Source organism: Mus caroli, unplaced genomic scaffold (assembly GCF_978045245.1).
Source record: "Mus caroli unplaced genomic scaffold, Mus_caroli_1 scaffold_13, whole genome shotgun sequence".
Lineage (NCBI taxonomy): Eukaryota > Metazoa > Chordata > Mammalia > Rodentia > Muridae > Mus > Mus caroli.
In genome coordinates, this window is record NW_028227268.1 from 101,620,751 (window position 1) to 101,638,623 (window position 17,873).

The window sequence follows — 17,873 nt, forward strand, 5'->3', positions numbered from 1 at the left end:
TGGCACACTGTCCACACCCCTACAAACACAAAAGAAACAAATGTAAAGTTTCATTTCTAAAAGACATTACAAAGGAATAATTTAAATATATATATATGTATATATATTCATATATATACATATACATATATGCTATCAGTTTCTTTTTTTTTCTTTCTTTTTTTTTTTTTTTTTTGTTGTTGTTTTTCGAGACAGGATTTCTCTGTGTAGTCCTGGCTGTCCTGGAACTCACTCTGTAGACCAGGCTGGCATCAAACACAGAAATTCACCTGCCTCTGCCTCCAAAGTGCTGGGATTAAAGGCGTGCGTCACCACGTCTGGCTCCAGTTTCTTTAATTTTTAGCAAACTGATTGCTGCAGATTATTCATGCATATCCATTGGAATATAGCCTGTTTTCCTTTTAATCAAATCCAGATTTAAAAATAATGTCAGTACAGGTATGACTATGAAGAATTTGGTTGATTCTCAGCCAGGAGGCAGAGCTGACCCCTAGTCTTCTGTGCACCTTCTGTGCACCTCTTCTCCCTGCCAGAGAAGAGCTTGCCTACAGGGAGTGCTCTGACACTGGGACTCAGGTGAGATCTCCATTTTCTATCTAGGGTCTCTCTGAGGCAGGTCCACACAGGAGAGTACATGCAGGCCACAGACACAACAGAGCTTCTTGGACAGGGTCCCTTCCAGCAGGCCATCAACCTCAGCCAGGAGGCAGAGCTGATCCTCAGACCTCTGAGCACCTTCCCCACTAGAAGAGATATTAGCTACAGCAAGTGCCCAGGGCCCTCCCCCTCCCCCAGCTCAAGAGAGATCTAGTCTCCCAGGAGTGCTGACAGAGGCTAACAGACTCATAGTCAGAGACAGCCAGAGCATCTAACACCAGAGATTACCAGGTTGTGAAAGGCAAATTTAAGAATTTTGCTAACAGAAACCAAGATTAATCAGCATCATCAGAACTCAGTACTCCCACCACAGCGAGTCCTGGATACCCCAACAAATTGGAAAAGCAAGATTCTGATTTAAAATCATACCTCATGATGCTGGTAGAGGATTTTAAAAAGGGCATTAATAACTCACTTAAATAAATACAGGAGAACACTGTTAAACAGGAAGAAGACCTTAAAGAGGAAGCACAAAAATCCCTCAAAGAATTACAGGAAAACACTGCTAAACAAGTAGAAGTCCTTAAAGAGGAAGAACAAAAGTCCTTTAAAGAATTACAGGAAAACACTGCCAAACTGGTGAAGGAATAAAACAAAACCATCCAAGATCTAAAACTGGAAGTAGAAACAATGCAGAAAACGCAAAGGGAGACTCTAGAGATAGAAATCCTAGGAAAGAAATCATGAGCCATAGATGCAAGCATCACCAACAGAATACAAGAGATGGAAGACAGAATCTCAGGTGCAGAAGACTCCATAGAAAACATGGGCACAACAATCAAGGAAAATGTGAAATGCAAAAAGATTCTAACCCAAAACATCCAGGAAATCCAGGACACAATGAGAAAACTAAACCTAAGGATAATAGGTATAGATGAGAATGAAGATTCCCAACTTAAAGGGCCAGTAAATATCTTCAACAAAATTATAGAAGAAAATTTCACTAACCTAAAGAAAGAGATGCCCATGAACATACAAGAAGCCTACAGAACTCCAAATAGACTGGACCAGAAAAGAAATTCCTCCTGACACATAATAATCAGAACAACAAATGCATTAAATAAAGATAGAATATTAAAAGCAGTAAGGGAAAAAGGTCAAGTAACATATAAAGGCAGACCTATTAGAATTATACCACACTTCTCAACAGAGATTATGAAAGCCAGAAGATCTTGAACAGATGATATACAGACCTTAAAAGAACACAAATGCCAGCCCAGGCTACCACACCCAGCAAAACTCTCAATTACCACAGATGGAGAAAACAAGACAATCCATGACAAAACCAAATTAACACAGTATCTTTCCACAAATCCAACAATTCAAAGGATAATAAAGGGAAAATGCCAACACAAGGAGGGAAGCTATGCCCTAGAAAAAGCAAGAAAGTAATCCTTCAACAAACCTAAAAGAAGACAGCCACAAGAACAGAATCCCAACTCTAACAACAAAAATAATAGGAAACAACATTTATTTTTCTTTAATATCTCTTAATATCAGTGAACTCAATTCCCCAATAAAAAGACATAGACTAACAGACTGGCTACATAAACAGGACCTAACATTTTGCTGCATACAGGAAACCCACCTCAGGGAAAAAGAAAGACACTAACTCAGAGTTAAAGGCTGGAAAACAATTTTCCAAGCAAATGGTCTGAAGAAACAAGCTGAAGTAGCCATTCTAATATCAAATAAAATCAACTTCCAACCAAGAGTTATCAAAAAAGACAAGGAGGGGCACTTCATACTCATCAAAGGTAAAATCTTCCAAAATGAACTCTTCATTCTGAACATCTGTGCTTCAAATGCAAGGGCACCCATGCTTATTAAGGAAACTTTAGTAAAGCTCAAAGTACACATTGCACTGCACAATAATAGTGGGAGGCTTCAACACTCCACTGTCACCAATGGACAGATCCTGGAAACAGAAACTGAACAGAGACACAATGAAACTAACAGAAGTTATGAAACAAATGGATTTAGCAAATATCTATAGAACATTATATCCTAAAACAAAAGGATATACCTTATTCTCAGCACCTCATGGTACCTTCTCCAAAACTGACCATATAATCAGTCACAAAACAGGCCTCAACAGGTACAAGAAGTTTGAAATAATCCCATGCACCCTGTCAGATCACTGAGGACTAAGGCTGATCTTCAATAACAACATAAACAACAGAACACCCACATACATGTGGAAGCTGAACAACATTCTACTCATTGATAAATTGGTCAAAGAAGCAATACAGAAAGAAATTAAAGACTTTTTAGAGCTTAATGAAAATGAAGCCACAACATACCCAAACTTATGGGACACAATGAAAGAAGCCCTAAGAGGAAAACTCACAGCTCTGAGTGCCTCCAAAAAGAAACTGGAGAGAGCATACACTAGCAGCTTGACAGCACATCTAAAAGCTCTAGAACAAAAGGAAGCAAATTCACCCAAGAGGAATAGACAGCAGGAAATAATCAAGCTCAGGGCTGAAATCAACCAAGTGGAAACAAAAAGAACTATTCAAAGAATCAACCAAACCAGGAACTGGTTCTTTGAGAAAATCAACAACATAGATAAACCCTTAGCAAGACTAACTAGAGGGCACAGGGCCAGCATCCTAATTAACAGAATTAGAAATAAAAAGGGAGACATGACAACAGAACCTGAGGAAATTCAAAACACCATCAGATCCTACTACAAAAGGCTATACTCAACAAAACTGGAAAACCAGGATGAAATTGACAATTTCCTAGACAGATACCAGGTACCACAGTTAAATTGGGATCAAATTAATGACCTAAACAGTCCCATATCTCCTAAAGGACTAGAAGCACTCATTAATAGTCTCCCAACCAAAAAATCCCTAGGAGCAAATGGGTTTAGTGCAGAGTTCTATCAGACCTTCAAAGACCTAATTCCAATTCTCCTCAAACTATTCTACAAAATAGAAGCAGAAGGTACTCTACCCAATTCATTCCATGAAGCCACAATTACTCTGATACCTAAACCACACAAAGACCCAACAAAGAAAGAGAACTTTAGACCAATTTCCCTTATGAATATCAATATAAAAATACTCAATAAAATTCTTGCAAACCGAATCCAAGAACACATCAAAAAGATCATGTATCATGAACAAGTATGCTTCATCCAAGGGATGCAGGGATGGTTTAATATATGGAAATCCATCAATGTAAACTACTATATAAACAAACTCAAAGACAAAAACCACGTGATCATCTCCTTAGATGCTGAGAAAGCATTTGACAAAATCCAACACCCATTCATGATAAAAGTCTTGGAAAGATCAGAAATTCAAGGTCCATACCTAAACACAGAAAAAGAAATATATGGGAAACCAGTAGCTAACATCAATATAAATGGAGAGAAACTTGAAGGAATTCCACTAAAATAAGGGACTAGACAAGGCTGCCCACATTTTCCCTACCTATTCAATATAGTCCTCGAAGTTCTAGCCAGAGCAATTAGACAACAAAAGGAGATCAAGGGGATATATATTAGACAGGAGGAAGTCAAATTATCACCATTTGCAGATGATATGATAGTATATACAAGTGACCCTAAAAATTCCACCAGAGGACTTCTAAACCTGACAAACAACTTCAGCAAAGTAACTGAATAGAAAATTAAGTCAAACAAATCAGTGGCCTTTCTCTACACAAAGGAAAACAGGCTGAGAAAGAAATTAGGGAAATAACACCCTTCACCATAGTCACAAATAATTTATAAGACATTGGTGTGACTCTAACTAAGGAAGTGAAAGATCTATATAATAAGAACTTCAAATCTCTGAAGAAAGAAATCGAAGAAGATCTCAGAAGATAGGAAGATCTTCCACACTCATGGATTGGCAGGGTTAATATAGTAAAAATGGCTATCTTGCTGTAATCAATCTACAGATTCAATGCAATCCCTATCAAAATTCCAACTCAATTCTTCACCTAATTATAAAGGGCAATCTGCACATTCATCTGGAATAACAAAAAACCTAGGATAGCAAAAACTATTCTCAACAATAAAAGAACCTCTGGTGGAATCACTATGCCTGACCTCAAGCCATACTACAGAGCAATTGTGATAAAAACTGCACAGTACTGGTACAGCGACAGACAAGTAGATCAATGGAACAGAACTGAAGATCCAGAAATGAACCCACACATATTGGGTTGGTTTTTGACAAAGGAGCTAAAACCATCCAGTGGGGAAAAAAAAGACAGCATTTTCAACAACTGCTGCTCGCTGAACTGGTGGTTAGCCAGTTAAGAATTCGAATTGCTCCATTTTTATCTCCTTGTACAAAGGTCAAATCTAAGTGGCTCAAGGACTCCACATAAAACCAGAGACACTAACACTTATAGAGGAGAAAGTGGAGAAAAGCCTCGAAGATATTGGTACATGGGAAAAATTCCTGTACAGAACAGCAATGGCTTATGCTATAAGGTCAAGAATTGACAAAAGGGACCTCATAAAATTGCAAAGCTTCTATAAGGCAAAAGACACTATCAATAAGACAAAAAGGCCACCAACCGATTGGGAAAAGTTCATTACCAGTCCTACATTTGATAAGGGACTAATATCCAATAAATATATAAATATATATATATATATAAATATATATATATATCCAATATATATATATATATATATATATATATATATATATATATATATATATATATAAAGAACTCAAGAAGTTTGACTACAGAAAAGAAATAACTCTATTGAAAAACGGGGTATAGCACTAAACAAAGAATTCTCAACTGAGGAATAACGAATTGGCTGAGAAACACCTGAAAAAATGTTCAACATCCTTAATCATTAGGGAAATGCTAATCAAAACAACCCTGAGATTCCACCTCATACCAGTCAGAATAGCTAAGATAAAAAATTCAGGTGACAGCAGATGCTGGCAAGGATGTGGAGAAAGATGAACACTCCTCCATTGCTGGTGGGATTGCAAGCTGGTACAACCACTCTGGGAAATCAGTCTGGCGGTTCCTCAGAAAATTGGACATAGTACTACTGGAGGATCCAGTAATACCTCTTCTTGGCAAATACCCAGAAGATGCCAGAACTTGTAATAAGGACACATGCTCCACTATGTTCATAGTGGTCTTATAATAGCCAGAAGCTGGAAAGAACCCAGATGTTCCTCAACAGACAAATGAATACAAAAAAATGTGGTACATTTACAGAATGGAGTAGTATTTGGCTATTAAAAACAATGACTTCATGAAATTCTTAGGCAAATGGATGGATCTGGAGGATATCATGCTCAGTGAGGTAACCCAATCACAAAAGAACACACATGATATGCACTCACTGGTAAGAGGATATTAGCCCAGAAACTTAGAATATCCAAGATACAATTTGCAAAACACATGAAACTTAAGAAGGAAGATCAAAGTGTGGATACTTCGCTCCTTCTTAGATTGGGGAACAAAATACCCATAGAACGAGCTACAGAGACAATGTTTAGAGCTGAAACTGAAGGAAGGACCATCCAGATATTGCCCCACTCGAGGACCCATCTCATAAACTACCACTAAACCCAGACACTATTGCTTATGCCAACACGATTTTGCTGACAGAACCCTGCTATAGTTGTCTCCTGTGAGACTATGCCAATGCCTTGCAAGTACAGAAGTGGATGCTCACAGTCATCTATTGGGTGGAACACAGGGTCCCCAATGGAGAAGCTAGAGAAAGTACCCAAGGAGCTGAAGGGGTCTGCAACCCTATAGGTGCAACAACAATATAAACTAACCAGTACCCCTCAGTGAGCTCTACTAAGCCTGGGCTACAGAGTGAACCTAATAAAAAAGAAATGTAGATTGAAATGTAGATTTAAGTAATGATGCCCTATATAAGTCATTTCACATGATCATTTATATTCATATACTATTCCTTATATACTATGTGGCTTTTTTCTTACATGACTTTTATTTTTAATCGATGAACTTAGATTGTCAGAGACAGAATAAAGAGAGGGGCTTAGGACCACCTGTCAGAAATGGTATTCCATATGCATATCTTATAAAATTATATAAAATGAATAGCATTAGATAAGTTTCCTATGCTAAGTCTTTTTATGTCTTCTGAATAATTTCAAGCATTCACTGGTGAGAGAGTCATATGCACAGATACTTAGACTTACATAGATACAAACAGATATAGATTGCTGCTATATTACTTGGCTCCCAGCCTATTAATTTTCAACTGTTGATGGCTTTAGAGGGAGTTTTACTAAAAATAAAAAGCTAAATAGCTATAGTCTGGTTAATACAGGTGCCAACAGATAGCATTTGTAGAGTTCAGTCAGTTGTATACTTTTCTGACAGAGCACTTTACCTGTTTCCTTTGGTCTTCTTTCAGTTCTCCTAAAATGAGATCACAACATTAATACTAATAATCTAAAATATAATAACAAATGAGGTACATAATATAATAATTAATATAATAATTAACACTATAAATAATAAATTAAAATGTTGAAAATGTTAGAGAAAATAATATAATCAGATTTTAACCAATATAAGAGTGTCGATTATGAGGGAATACTTAGCTCTCTGGACTCTCAAGACTCTCAATATTTGCATTCAAGTAATTAGAGGTTGCCTGTATTATTCCTGTCTAAAAATAATTGTTTTTTAAGAGCTGGTCTCACCGTATAGCCCTGACTATGCTGGAACTCATTAAGTAGATAAGGCTAGCCTTGAGTTCACAGAAATCTGCTTGCCTCCCTCTCTAGTGCTTTGGAGCTTGTTTTCTTACAGTGATGCCTTCACAGCATGGCAGGTACAGTTCAGCTACAAGCCAGAGCTCAGACTGGTTAGTGAAAGTCCATGCACAGAGGCTCCTTTGTAGGCACACTGCTGCTCCTGTAGCTTCCACCTCTTATGCTATCCTCCTGACCTGTGATCTGCATAGACTCCCTTTCCTTCCTTAGAAGGTACCCAGTCCCACACACCTTACTATTGCAGTGTAGAGTGAGCGGACTGAGAGACAGAAAGAGTCATCTTCATGGGAAGTGGCGAGAAGACATGCTCCCCAGCCCCACTTACACCATTGATTCTGCATGTTAAAATGCGTCTGCCTTTCTAGGTCTGTCCAGCTGGCCATGCTGGCTGCCAGTGATAGCTATCACTTTGACACAATCTTTTCTGGAACCACTTTTACACGGTTGCTTTTGTACATATTTACTATATATTTGCATACACTGTTTCCCTGCTAGATTGGACAAGAGCCAAGCCAGTTTCCCAGAGATTCTCAGATCGAGCCTGCTCAGCTTGCCATATATGTGTCACATGAGAGCTTGCTAGAGACATGGACTCAAGGTCCATTCCAGACCTACTGAATTAGAATCAACATTTAACAGGCTCCTCAAATGTATTCATTCATAAAATCACCAATGGCTGCCTTTGCTTTTACCAGATAATTTATCAGCTACCAACAGTCTCACTCACGAGAAATGCTAAGGTTTCTCATCACTAATTTACAGAAACTCCCGAATGACCTGTTCTCCATCATCCTTTGTGGGGCTTGAGCTCCGTTACCTTCTGCATTCCAGGTGGTGGCCACTGAAGAGTCAGGGCATACCTCCTCCTCCTCTTCCTCTTCCTCTTCCTCCTCGTCCTCCTCAGTCCTTCTCTCAATTGCCCATCTGTCAGGTGGGAGGTTATTAAATGGAAAATGGAATTAAGAAAAAACATCAAGGTAGGCATGTCACAGAAAGAGCTTTACATTCTAATGCTTAGTATAGTGAGCATATTAAACATTTTCAAGGTTCTGAATATTTTAAAAATATAAATTTACATTTCCTTGATACCTTTCAACACTATAATCACTTTAATATTATCATGTTAAAAAGAAAGTACCTTTCTTTTCTGAAATACTATTATTGTTTTAATAAGATCTTACCATGTGGTCCTGACTGGCCTACAACTCACTTTGTAGACCAGGCTGGGCTTGAACACAGAGATCCAACTGCCTCTGTTGGGGTTAAATGTGTGTGCCACCATACCCAGCCAAATCTTGTTTTTAATGGACTGTTCTCACAGCTCTAGGAATGAAGGCCAGGAACCTGTGCTTTACAGGACATTCTTTTTTTTTATTATTTTTAATATTTTTTATTATGTATTTTCCTCAATTACATTTCCAATGCTATCCCAAAAGTCCCCCATACACTCCCCCCCACTTCCCTACCCACCCATTCCCATTTTTTTGACCCTGGCGTTCCCCTGTACTGGGGCATATAAAGTTTGCGTGTCCAATGGGCCTCTCTTTCCAGTGATGGCCGACTAGGCCATCTTTTGATACATATGCAGCTAGAGTCAAGAGCTCCGGGGTACTGGTTAGTTCATAATGTTGTTCCACCTATAGGGTTGCAGACCCCTTTAGCTCCTTGGGTACTTTCTCTAGCTCCTCCATTGGGAGCCCTGTGATCCATCCAATAGCTGACTGTGAACATCCACTTCTGTGTTTGCTAGGCCCCGGCATAGTCTCACAAGAGACAGCTATATCTGGGTCCTTTCAGCAAAATCTTGCTAGTGAATGCAATGGTGTCAGCGTTTGGAAGCTGATTATGGGACAGATCCCTGGATATGGCAGTCTCTAGATGGTCCATCCTTTCATCACAGCTCCAAACTTTGTCTCTGTAACTCCTTCCCTGGGTGTTTTGTTCCCAATTCTAAGAAGGGGCACAGTGTCCACACTTTGGTCTTCATTCTTCTTGAGTTTCATGCGTTTAGCAAATTTTACAGGACATTCTAACACTGGAGTACATCCCTAGCTATGATTCTTTTATATGTATAATATATACTGGAAATATTCACCCTCTGTTACATTCTCTTGTGCCTCCTTCCTCTTACAGGACCTTCAGTCTTTACAAATAGTCCCCTTCCACATCATGGTCTGTTTTTCACATATGAGAAGAAAAATGAAGCATTCGCCTTTCTGAGTTGGTTATTCATTAAAGACTATGATGCCAGGTTCTTGTATGACATAATTCTGTCCTCTATGGATAAACCACATTTAGTTATTCTGCAGTTAAATATTTATGTCACTTGTATTCCACTAGTCCCCTCTCTCGGGGTCACCCACCTTGGTTCTTCTCTACTTTCCTGCTCTCTGCTAACTGCTCATGTGCTCACAGCTGAAGCTTTGAGGCTAGGAACCACAGAGAACAGATCATGTGCTGTTTGTCTTTTTGAGTCTGGGCTATGTCACTCAGTATGATCTTTCCTAGTTCCATCTATTTACCTGCAATTTTCATGATTTCATTTTTCTTTACAGCTGAATAGTATTCCATTGTGTATATGTACCACATTTTCACTATCTATATACCAGCCAAAGGACAGTTAGGTTGTCTCCATTCTCTAGCTATTGTGAACAGAACAGCAGAGAATATGGCTGAGCAAGTATCTCTGTAGCAGGATGCCAGGTCCTCTGAGTGTTGAGGTCCAAGGAGCACTGGCGCTGTGTCATATGGTACACTTATTTTTTTTTTGTTTTTGTGGAATCTCCATATTGATTTCCAGAGTGGCTGCACCAGTTTGCATTTCCATCGGCAGTGGATGAGGGTTCTGTTTCCATGACCCATTCATTCTTCCAGCATTTGTTTTCAGTTGTTTTGTTGATCTTAGTCTGACTGGGATAAGATGAACTCAGTGATTTAGTCACCTTTCCCTAATTGCTAAGGATGAATGCTATTTGAGGTATGTCCACGACATTTGTGTCTGAGCACTCTCTGGTTAGATCCACAGCCCACTGCTTGAGTGGGTGGTTTGTTTTGCCTCTCACCTTCAAGTTCTTACTGTACTCTGAATATTAATCCTCTCTCAGATGAGTGTCCAGAAAAGATTCCCTCCCATTCTCAAACACTTGTTTTCTAAGCTGTGAAGCAGCCTTTTAGTTTGGCGAGGCCCCACTTATTGTTGGCAGTGACTTAAGGACAAGTAGAGCCCTATTCAGAAAGCCGTTCCTGCTTTTGATAGGCTGCTGCCTGTGCTTTCTTTTAGCAGTCCCAGGGTTTCAGGTTCCACACTGAGGCCTTTGAGTCTGTTGGAGATAGTTTTGTGCAAGCCATCAATGATGGCTAACTTCATTCTTTTCCATGCAGACGTCTAGATTTCACAGCACCGTTTGTTCCGAGTGCTGCCTTTCTGCAGTGTGTGCTTTTGGGACCTCTGAAGTTACTTACTCAGTTTGAGTCTTCTGTTTTATTTCATTGGTCTAAATGCCTGTTGTATAGGGACTGTGTTTTTATTACTATGTTGCTGTAATTTATCTTGAAATCTGGAATGATAATCTGTCCTGCATTTTTTTCTCAAGACTGCTTTGGCTCTTGGGTCCTTTGTGGTTCCAAGTAAATTTTAGATTTTTTTTCTATTTTTCAAAATTATCTATTTTTGTGAGAATGGGAGAGATTGTGATTGTGCTTACATTAAAACTATAAATAACTTTTGGTAGAATGGTCATTTTCACAATACTAATTCTACTAACCCATGATCTCAGGTCTTTCCATCTTCTAGCGTCTTATTCAATCTCTTTCTTTAGAGATTTAAAACTTTCACTGTAGAGGTCTTTCACCTTCTTGGTTGGGTTCATTCCTACATAATTTATTTTCTTTGATGCTATTGTGAATAGGTGTGTGCACAAGATCTCTTTCTCAGTAATTCTGTTGGTGTTGTACAAAAAAGCTATCGATTTTTCTAAGTTGAGCCTGTATCTTGAAATTTTGCTGAAATTGTTGATGTTTTTCTAGACATTTTCTGGTGAAACTGTGGAGATCTCTTAGGGATAACATCACATCATCTGCAAACAGGGGTAGTTTGACTTCTATTTGTATTTAACTTCCTTGTGTTATCACTGGAACTTATGTTTTAAGCACTATGCTGAACAAAATGGGATACTGGACAGCCCTGTCTCATCTCTGACTCCAATAGGATCGCTTTATGTTTCTTCTACTTAGGATAATATTGGCCATGTGCTTGTCATACATCACACACAGGCTTTATAGTATGTTGGAGTGTGTTCCCTCTAGCCCTACTCTCTTTAGAGTTTTTATCATGAAGGGTTATTGGAGTTTGTCAAATGCTTTGTCTGTATCCATTAAGTCCATTTGTATTTTTTTAAACATTTATTGATCACCTTATTTCGAACCATCCTTGAATCTTTGGAATAAAGCCAACTTAATCATGGTAGATGATTTTTTTAATATTACCTGTACATGGTTTATAAGTATTTAATTGTGGATATTTACATCTATATTGTCTTAAATACTATTATTTTTGCTGTGATAAAGCACCATGACATAAATCAACTTGGGGAGGAAAGGGTTTATTTTGCTATATTTCCAAATCACAGTCCATCATCTAAAGGAGTCAGGGAAGAAACATAAAGACAGAATCTGATACAGAGGCCCTGGAGGAGTGCTGCTTACTGACTTGCTCAGCCCCATTTCTTAAATCACCATAACCATGGAACAAGGGATGGCCTTGTCATGGTAAGCTGGGCCCTTCAAATCGATCATCAATCAAAAACAGGCTTTGTCCACAGGCCAATCAGGTGGGGGTATCTTCTTAACCGAGCTTCTTTCCTTCCAAATGCCTTTGCCTGCATCAAGTGACATAAAAACCACCCCCCTCCCCACACGCCACACACACACACACTATTCATCGGTGTAATGGCTTTGGTTATGTCTTTACTAGGTTTTCGTAGTAGATTAATGCTGGCTTTGTATATGGAGTTTAGAAGAGCTCCTTCTGTTTAAATTTCTTTAATAATTTAAGAGGCACTGGTTGCAGCTTTTCTCTGAAAGTCTGGTGAATTCTGCTGTGAATGTCTACAGACCTGGACTGCTTTAGTCCTGTGGCTTCTTATTACTGTTTCAGTCTCCTCATTTGTCTTCTTAGGTCTTTTTAGGTTGTTGCTCTCTTTTTGGTTTAACTTTGGTGGTTAGGATGAATCTAGAAATCTTTCCATTTCTTTTGCATTTGCCAACTTAAATGGAGTACAGGTTTTAGAGAATTCACTTATTATTTCCGGAATTTCTTTGGGGTCTGTTGTAGTGTTTATTTATCTATGATTCTATTAATTTGGATAGTTTCTCTCTTTTGATTAGTTGAGTCAAGGATTGTCATTTTTGTTTTCTCAAACAGCCATCTCTTATATTTGTGGATTATTTGAATTGTTTCTTTGTTTCTGTTTCATCAGTTTCTCCTCTTATTTTTAGTATCTTCTGCTGCTTACTGGGTTTTGATTTGGTTTCTTCTTGCTTTTCTAAATTTTTGAGTTGTATTAAAAAAAAAGATTTATTTGTGTTCATACCTATTCTTTAATGAAGGCACTTAGAGTTTTAAGTTTCCCTTGGGTAACTACACCCAAGAAAACACAAGAAATTAATCATCTCACAACAAGCCCAAAAGAAGAGAACAACACAAACATAATACCACCTCTAACAACAAAAACAACAGAAACCAACAATCATTGGTCTTTAATATCTCTGAATATCAATGTACTCAATTCACTATTAAGCAGACACAGGGCAACAGACTGGATACATAAACAGGACCCAGCATTTTACTCCATACAGGAAACATACCTCAGTTCAAAAGGCAGACACCACCTCAGATTAAAAGGCTGAAAAAAAGTTTTCAAACAAATAGTCCCAAGAAACAAGGTGGAGTAGCCATTCTAATATCCAATAAAATAGACTTTCAAACAAAAGCTGTCAAAAGAGATGAGGAAGGACACTTCATATTTATCAAAGGAAAAAAGTCTACCAATATGAACTCTCGATCCTGAACATCTATGCTCTAAATGCAAAGCACCCACATTCATAAAACTTTACTAAGGCTCAAAACACACATTGCACTTCATAAAATAACACTGGGAGACTTCAACACCCCATTCTCGCCAATGGACAGATCATGGAAACAGAAACTAAACAGAGACACTGTGAAATTAACAGAAACTAAAGTAAATCCACTATGAACCAAATGGATTTAACAGATATCTACAGAACATTTCACCCTTAAACCAAAGAATATACCTTCTTCTCAGCACCTCATGGTACCTTCTCCAAAACTGACCAAATAATCGAACACAAAACAAGCCTGAACAGATACAAGAAGATTGAAATAATGCTATGCATTCTATCTGATCACCATGGACTAAGGCTGTTTTCAATAAGAACCAAAACAACAGAAAGCCCACATACTCATGGAAACTGTCTCTAATAATGATAAGTCTCTAATCAATGATAACTTGATCAGAGAAGAAATAAAGAAATTAAAGACATTCTAGAATTTAATGAAAAGGAAGGCACAGCATACCCAAACTTATGGGACACACAAAAGCAGTGCTAAGAGCTCTGAGTACCTTCATAAAGAAATTGGAGCTATCCTCTAGTAGCAACTTAACATCACACCTGAAAGCTCTAGAACAGAAAGAAGCAAACACATCCAAGAGGAGTAGATGGTAGGAAATAATCAAACTCAGGGCTGAAATCAATCAATTAGAGGAAAAGCTGTAATCTTGCTTTGGGTTCTCCGTAGGCTCAAATGTGTACATGACTCCTGCAGGATCTCAGGGCCTCCCTCCACATTATCATGTTGTTGAGGTTTTTATCCTGCAGTTGGAGGGAACGAAACACTGGAGCCTGTACTCCCCAACTGTGCCCCTGGCGCATGAGTACAGTGTGGAGCCTGAGGACCGGATAGGCACACATGACTTCCTGCTGATGCCTGGTGATTTGTTCTACTTCCCCAGAGGGACCATTCATCAGGCAGAAACTCCTTCAGGCCTGGATCACTCTATTCACCTGACTATTAACACCTACCAGAACAATTCCTGGGAAGACTGTTGGATTGTATTTGATACTATAAAAGAAAATGTGGCATTAAGGAGTGGAATGCCCCAGAGGATGCTCATGAATGCAGAAACCCCAGCTGATGTAACAAGGAAGTTGAGTGGCTTTCTGAGGTCTCTTGCAGACCAGCTCAAGGGCAGAAAAGAGCTGCTGTCATCAGATATGAAGAAGGACTCCGTCAAGCACAGACTCCCTCCTTTCTATGAGGGAAGTGGAACAGAGACAATGGACCCAGGTGAAAAGTTGCCAAGGTTGGCAACAAGACTGCAGTCCAAAGATCACATTGTCCTCACAGTAGGGCCAGATCAGCATCAATCTGATGAAGCTTAACAAAAGATGGTTTGCATCTATCATTCCCTAAAGAATGTGAGACAGATGCACATGATAGGAGAAGAGGTGGAATCAGAGATGTATGAACTTCGCTTCCCTTTATCACATGTGGATGCTCTGAAGCAAATCTGGTGCAGGTCACCCATTCGTGTTAAGGACCTGAAACTTCACACAGATGAAGAAAAGGAGAACCTGGCACTGTCTCTCTGGACGGAGTCTTTAATTCAAGTACTCAAGTGCCTTTATGCAGAGAATTGCTTGTTACTTTCTCCACACATACTTTCAGTGAGTGGGGAGGGGACTTGGTGCTCTGGTTAGTGCTCCGGGTGGAGGTGTAGTTACCTAGAAGAGCAGGGAGAAGAAGCTGGTTCATGTCCTCATGGGCATGAATCAAAAACAGGAAATTATTAGGCATCCCAGACTCTGATAAAGCGATAATTCAGACAAGTTTATTTAATCCAGTGTTGTAGAAAAGGTACAACTCCAGTACATATGCCATATAGAATTATGCCATTAACCTGGCTTGACTTGGTTCTTTGGAAGAAATAACTCCTTTAAAGAGCATCATTGGCTGCAAAAATACTTTGTAACAATTAAAACTTAGGAACAATTTTTTTACAATGAAAAAAATAAATAAGAAATCAATATATAGCAAGCCAATAGCCACTATCAAATTCAATGGAGAGAATGTTAAAGCAATTCCACTAAAATCAGGGACAAGAAAAGGTGGCCCACTCTCTATCGATTCAATATAGTACTTGAAGTTCTAGCTAGAGCAATAAGACAACAAAAGGAGATCCAAAGGGATACAAATTGGAAAGGAAGAAGTCAAGGTATCACAATTCTAGGATGATATGATAGTATATATAAGCTATCTCCAAGTTTCTACCAGAGAACTCCTACAGCTGATAAACACCTGGAGCAAAGTGGCTGAATATAAAAATTAACTCAATGAAATTAGTGGCCCTCCTTCATACAAATGATAAATGGGCCAAGAGAGAAATTAGGGAAACAACACCCTTCACAATATCCACAACTAATATACAATATCTTAGTGTAACACTAACCAAGCAAGTGAAAACCTATATTACAAGAACTTTAAGTCCCTGAAGAAAGAAATTGAGGAAAATATTAGAACATGGAAAGATCTCCCATGTTCATGGATTGGTAGGATTAACAGTGAAAATGGCCATCTTACCAAAAGCAATCTACAAACTCAATGCAATTCTCATGAAAATTCCAATACAATTATTTACAGATCTTCAATAAGAAATTCTTAACCTCATATGGAAAAACAACAAACCCAGGATAACTAGAACAATCCTGAATAATAAAAGAACGTCTTGAGTAATCACCATCCCTGATCTTAAGCTCTACCACAGAGCAACAGTAATAAAAACTGCATGGTATCAGCATAAATATGGACAGGTTGATCAATGGAAGTGAATTGAAGACAGAAATAATCCCACACACCTATGGACACTTGAATTTTGACAAAAAAAAAAAAATCTAAAACCATAGCATGGAAAAAAGAAAGCATCTTCAACAAATGGTGCAGGTCTAACTGGATGTCTGTATGTAGAAGAATGCAAATAGATCCATATTTGTAGCCTCCCTCAGCCTTGAAGCAGGCTGATTCAGACTTTGCTGCCACTGAATATGAAATCACCTGGGGTGTAGCCTTCTGACTTAGATGGCTATATTGTTATGTCAACTACCGCTGCTCTTCTCTGAGACTCTGCTACCTGCTGAGAGACCCTTGAGACATTCCTGAGACACATCCTATCCTGCATGTCACCTACAGGCTGGCTCCAGGTACCAAGAATGGATTGGGGGAGATGGCCCTCCCCCCTTTATAAGCACAGTCTCTTAGTAAACTTGCGGGCCTTGATCAGAGAAAATTTTGTCTTGGCATCATTCTTTTCTAGCCATCTAGTCTCTTTCAGCCCCAGCCTGTCTTTCAGGAGTACCCGGTTCATGTAAGCCTTGGGTGGCTTACAGTTACAGATTGGTGCCCGAACAGGGACCTGAAAATGGTGGGGTAAAACTTAGAGACCACTGTCTTATGTGGAGCTCCACAAGAAAGGAAGAACAAGAAGATGGTATCGGGCACAGTGAGCAACAGTTATTTATGCTAGCGCTGGCTTTAAACCTCATTTTTGAAAGTGTTATAAACTTTATATATATAATATAAAGTGGAGGTGTGATAGGATACGGGTTAAGTTGGAACAGTGCTGACCTGGCACTGATTTCACTTAGGGTTTGTCAGCAAAATATGGGACTAGAAAATTCCAAACAGGTAATTGTCCGCAGCCTTCAAGAGCTGCTTCAGGCAAGAGGAGTAGGGTTTGAAGAACAACTGTTAGAAAAAAATTTCAGATAAGATAGATTCTTGCTGCTCATGGTTCAGAGAAGGAAAAACTTTAGATAAGAGAACCTGGGAGAGAGTTGGAGAAGCTTTGAAAAACATCCAGGCAGATAATTTCACCCTTTGCCTCTGGGCCCTCGTAAAAGATGCTATTGAAAAGGAGATCTCGCAGGCATCAGATAGTACCCAGGCAGAGCTTGAAGAATCTCAGAAAGAGCTCCTGACAGAGAGGACTTTCTCAGAAAGGGGCCCTCTCAACCGTAAATGAGAAAGATATAGAGACTCTGGTGATGAGCTAACTTTAGACAAGGAAGATCATTCAGAAAGAGGAGCCGCCAAATATTTTGATGAGGATTGGTCTCCTCGCAAACCTTCTGCTCCACTTATGGCCTCCACTATAGGAGATGATACTCAAATGGACATGAAACTAAGTAAATTAGAGTTTGAAATTCAGTTGCAGAAATTGACTAATGAGATTCGAGAGCTAAAAAATGTGTCAGATACAGGGAAGAACAACTCCTCTGAGATGTACCAATCTCCCCTAGAAAGAGCTGTGCATCAGGCTCGTGGGGAAAGACAAGATACATCTGAAGCGCTAGCCTTTCCTGTAGTTGAGATAATTGACC

General features: G+C 39.0%; 1 protein-coding gene and 1 pseudogene across 5 annotated transcripts in view; one reads left to right on the forward strand and one right to left on the reverse strand.

The window, feature by feature from the left end:
- The window catches only part of Wdpcp (WD repeat containing planar cell polarity effector), a 363,888-nt gene that overhangs the window by 11,732 nt on the left and 334,283 nt on the right, over positions 1-17,873 (reverse strand). For all 5 annotated transcript variants that reach the window (XM_021175454.3, XM_021175452.3, XM_029483315.2 and 2 more), the window contains 2 exons: positions 8,233-8,339; positions 7,028-7,056 (listed from right to left, as the gene is read on the reverse strand). In XM_021175454.3, the coding sequence (XP_021031113.2) occupies positions 7,028-7,056; positions 8,233-8,339 (136 nt within the window). The remainder of the gene's footprint in view (positions 1-7,027; positions 7,057-8,232; positions 8,340-17,873) is intronic.
- LOC110304155 (ribosomal oxygenase 2 pseudogene) lies at positions 12,157-16,910 on the forward strand (annotated as a pseudogene).